The sequence below is a fragment of the Triticum aestivum genome, chromosome 7B, assembly GCF_018294505.1.
Source record: "Triticum aestivum cultivar Chinese Spring chromosome 7B, IWGSC CS RefSeq v2.1, whole genome shotgun sequence".
Taxonomy (NCBI): Eukaryota; Viridiplantae; Streptophyta; class Magnoliopsida; order Poales; family Poaceae; genus Triticum; species Triticum aestivum.
In genome coordinates, this window is record NC_057813.1 from 117,297,244 (window position 1) to 117,302,284 (window position 5,041).

General features: G+C 49.0%; 1 protein-coding gene across 1 annotated transcript; it reads left to right on the forward strand.

Annotated features, from left to right (window-relative positions):
• Positions 1-2,168: 2,168 nt before the first annotated feature.
• Positions 2,169-4,531, forward strand: LOC123157823 (amino acid permease 1). Its single transcript, XM_044576016.1, has 6 exons — positions 2,169-2,321; positions 2,435-2,668; positions 2,761-2,854; positions 2,959-3,176; positions 3,341-3,483; positions 3,578-4,531. Exons 1-6 carry the CDS (start codon positions 2,237-2,239, stop codon positions 4,223-4,225), a joined length of 1,422 nt encoding a protein of 473 aa, XP_044431951.1. The 5' UTR covers positions 2,169-2,236; the 3' UTR covers positions 4,226-4,531.
• The last annotated feature ends 510 nt before the right edge of the window (positions 4,532-5,041 follow it).

Here is a 5,041-nt window from a genome sequence, read left to right on the forward strand (position 1 = left end):
GGAATCCTACTAGGACTAGGAAGTCCTAGTAGGACTCCTCCTCTTGGGGCGCGCCATAGGGCCGGCTGTCCTCCCCTTCCTTCCTTTATATACGGGGGCAGGGGGCACCCTAGGACACACAAGTTTCCCTTAACCGTGTGCGGTGCCCCCCTCCACAGTTACACACCTCGATCATACCATCATAGTGCTTAGGCGAAGCCCTGCGCCGGTAACATCATCATCACCGTCACCACGTTGTCGTGCTGACAGAACTCACCCTCGTCCTCAACTAGATTAAGAGCACGAGGGACGTCATCGAGCTGAACGTGTGCTGAACGCGGAGGTGCCGTACGTTCGGTACTTGGATCGATTGGATCACGAAGAAGTTTGACTACATCAACCGCGTTATTGAAACGCTTCCGCTTTCTGTCTACAAGGGTACGTGGACACACTCTCCCCTCCCGTTGCTACGCATCTCCTAGATAGATCTTGCTTGATCGTAGGAATTTTTTTGAAATTACTGCGTTCCCCAACAATTCGGACACTGGAAGTGTTCCGGAAGGTACCGGGTACATATCGGAGTACCGGAGGGGTTACCGGAACCTCCGGGGAGAAGATATGGGCCATATGGTCCATAAGAGGGGAGCACACCAGCCCAGAAGGGGTGGCGCCCCCCCCCCCCTTTAGGCAGGAGGCGCGCCCCCCCTTTAGGAAGGAGGCCGAATTGGAGAAGGAACAAAGGGAGTTCTCCCCCCTTTCTTTTTCTCTTCTCCCTTCCCTTTCTTCTCCGGCAAAATAAGGAAGGTGGGAGGCCGAATTGGGGAGGACCCCAAGTAGGATTCGGCCTACTTGGGGCGCCCCCTTGGCTGTCTCTCCTCCCCTCCAACCTATATATCTGTGGGGAGGGGGGCGCCTACAACAGATAACATCTACTGTTAGCCGTGTGCGGCGCCCCCCTCCACAGTTTACACCCCCGGTCATATTGTCGCGGTGCTTAGGCGAAGCCCTGTGCGGATCACTTCACCATCACCGTCACCACACCGCCGTGCTGATGGAACTCATCTACTTCCTCTACACCTTGCTGGATCAAGAGGGCGAGGAACGTCATCGAGCTGAACGTGTGTAAAACTCGGAGGTGTCGTACGTTTGGTACTTGATCGGTCGGAGCTAGAAGAAGTTTGACTACATCAATCACGTTGTCAAACGCTTCTGCTTTCGGTCTACGAGGGTACGTAGACACACTCTCCCCCTCTCGTTGCTATGCATCTCCTAGATAGATCTTGCGTGAGTGTAGGTAGAATACTAGCTAATTGCATGTGCATTGCAATGAGGACATGCATATTTGAGTGGTTTAACACTAATCATGTCCAAAATATACCTTATACCCATCATATTCTAAATTATTTGAGTATGGGTAGGGAAAAGCTAGGAAAGTTTTAATTTAGTCTAGGTTTTGGTAAATTTGATTTGATTTGGGTATTGAAGGACAAGGAAAATTTTAATTTAGTTGAGATTTTGATAAAAAGTGATTTGATTAAGTTAATGTAGGACATGGTTAGGATATGGTTTGGGTTGAAGGGACTGAGTCCCAAGAGACATACACACCAGTTTAATAGTAGGGATTTTGTACGATTTGATTGGATTATGGGTAGGCCGAAGCAAAGTAAGTTTAGATTTACTTGAGGATTTGATAAAGTTTGATTTGATTTGGGTGTGTGTAAGAGAAGAATAGAAAAGGTGTGATTTTGTTGCGGTTTTGGTAAAATTTGATTTGATTGAGTTAATGTAGTACGTGATTTTGGGCGGAGGGCTGAATTCTGAGTCGCAAACGACGTACGTATTCTCTTTAATAGTAGAGATTTGTAAGATTTGAGTATGAGTAGAGAAAGATAAAAAAAATTGACTTAGTTAACGTTGGTAAGATTTAATTTGGGTATGGACAGGGCAAGATAAGGAAAATTTAAATTTGGTTAGGGTTTCGATAAGATTTTATATTTGATTAAGTTAATGTATTTTGGATGGAGGGACAAAAGTTGAGTCTAAACGATATACAGACTTCCTTTAATAATAGAGATAGAGATATAGATATAGACAGAGAAGATAAAGATAGAGATTTAGCAGCAAAGATCATACTGAAATTTAGTGAAATATATCCCTAGATTTCTTCTTTGTCTCTTTGAGCTCCGTACGGCTCCCGAAACGTGGCTCTAATAACCAGTGAGCCAAACGCCCTACTCCACCACACCACCTTAGCGAAATGGCCCGGGCAGACGACGCGGCGGACCGGCGGCGGGTCATCGGCCATGGTTCCGTCGACGACGACGGCAAGCCCAAGAGAACAGGCAGGAAAAACAGATCCGACTCTCCAGATCAATCTGGTATCTCTACTCGAAACTACTGTACTAATTATATTCGACTAAATCGTGCGGTCGACTTCGCGGTTGAGCTTGAGCAGGAACGGTGTGGACGGCGAGCGCGCACATCATAACTGGGGTGATCGGCTCCGGCGTGCTGTCGCTGCCCTGGTCCATGGCGCAGCTCGGCTGGGTCGCCGGGTCGGTCACGCTTTTCCTCTTCGCCGTCGTCACGTACTACACCTCCGCGCTCCTCGCCGACTGCTACCGCTGCGACGACGCCGTCACCGGGAAGAGGAACTACACCTACATGGAGGCCGTCGAGTCCTACCTAGGTACCGCATGCCTGTGGCGTGAACATCAAACCTGTAAATTTCTCTGCGAATTCAGGCAATGTTTACGCTGCTACCTTGACCTGTAAATGTAGGTAGCAGGCAGGTGTGGTTCTGTGGCCTCTGCCAGTACGTCAATCTCGTTGGAACTGCAATTGGGTACACCATCACAGCATCGATCAGCGCCGCGTAAGTCGAAGACTCAACACCCATCCAATTTTCAGCTAATTTATGTCACTTCCGATCTCCTGAACGCATTGTTTGTTCTTCTGGTGGGATGGGTGATCAAACAGGGCTTTGTACAAGGCCGACTGCTTCCACAAGAACGGCCACTCTGCCGACTGCGGCGTGTACACCACCATGTACATGGCCGTGTTTGGGATCTCCCAGGTCGTCTTCTCGCAGCTCCCCAACCTCCACGAGATAGCCTGGCTGTCGATCCTCGCCGCGGTCATGTCCTTCTCCTACTCCGCGATCGGCGTTGGCCTCGCCTTGGCACAGACCATATCAGGTAGAGAATCAAGAGGGTTTCGTCATAACAGACTTTGTATTTCCGTTAAGCACTTAATGGAAAGGGGGAAAGCCCGGTTGAAAAAAAGGTATAGAATCAAGAACATTCCTACCAAGAGATCAATGCATTAATGCATTCCCTATTCCCTGGTGTAACTATGGCAGGTCCTACTGGCAAGACAACAATGGGCGGCACTGAAATTGGGGTAGACGTCACTAATTCAGCCCAGAAGATATGGTTGACGCTGCAAGCGCTCGGCAACATTGCATTCGCCTACTCATACTCCATGGTTCTCATAGAAATCCAGGCATGCATGTCACAAAGATTCACATACACGCTTGCCAAAAAGAGTACTGTACTCGTAAATTACGGTTACTAATGGCGCGTACCTGGAAATGCAGGACACGGTGAAGGCGCCTCCGGCCGAGAACAAGACGATGAGGAGGGCAAACCTATTGGGGGTCTCCACCACCACGGCCTTCTACATGCTCTGCGGCTGCCTCGGCTATGCCGCCTTCGGCAACGCGGCGCCGGGGAACATGCTCACCGGGTTCGGCTTCTACGAGCCCTTCTGGCTCATCGACTTCGCCAACATCTGCATCGTCGTGCACCTCATCGGTGCCTACCAGCTGTACTGCCAGCCCATCTACGCTGCCGTGGAGAAGTGGGCTGCGGCGCGGTGGCCGGGCTCAGACTTCGTGGTCCGCCAGTACCACCCCTTCGCCGGCGGCAATTTCAGCGTCAGCATGTTCAAGCTGGTGTGGAGAACGGCGTTCGTCGCCGTAAGCACGGTCCTTGCCATTTTGATGCCCTTCTTCAATGCCATCCTTGGCCTCCTTGGCGCGCTCGCGTTCTGGCCGCTCACGGTGTACTTCCCCGTGGAGATGTACAAACGACAGAGCAAAGTGGAGAGGTTTTCCAAGAAGTGGGTGGTGCTGCAGAGCCTGAGCTTCACGTGCTTTGCAGTGACGGTGGCAGTGACCGTCGCTTCCGTGCAGGGGATCACCCAATCACTCAACAACTATGTGCCATTCAAGACGAAGCTGTGAATGAAGTATATTACTAGTTGAGAATAAATTCATCAACCTATGTTTGCGCAAGCCTTTTGTCGATAAATAAAAACGTGTGCATTATGTCGATAAAGAAGTACTACTATGTGTATGTGTTGTTGCTTACCAAAACTTCTATTGAGAGGCTTGATAAACATAGACGTCGTTCTTTCTCGAAAGGGGGGAGTGATAAAAAAGACATCACCTTGTGAAATGGTCCCGAGTCTGTAGATCCAAATGTAAAGGAAGACTCGGAATTAAAGAGTTGTGTAAGAATAATATTAGCCTCCTGGTTAAATGGTGGTGGAAACTTGATACCCAAGATAGGCTTTGGCAAGATATTATAAGAGCTAAATATTTGAAACATGACACTGTGGCCACTGTCAAAGGAAAATTCTTTGACTCTCCTATTTGGATGGCCACTATGAAGGTTAAAGAGTACTCCCTCCGTCCGAGTTTATTAAGTCCGTGAGGAGGGAGAGTTGTCCCTTCCTATTAGGCCCTTCAGTCCGACTACCAAGAAAAATTAAATGAAAACAGTGCATGCAAGCGAGATTAACGAGTCAGGCAGCATTATCAAGGTGATAATTAATTCGCAGACGCTAGATGCATGAAGATTTCGCTTCGATTGCAGTTGCATCCGCTAGTCTCGCGGGAAATAAATTCGCAAGCATGGGCTCCAGAGGGAAAGTCGTGCATGCCATTGGTGCAGAGCATGCAGGATTGTGGCAGTATAAATTATCCGCTGTAAATGACATGCCATATGAAGCATCAGGTTATTACTCGTGGGATAATGCCTTAATTAACGTGCACGAA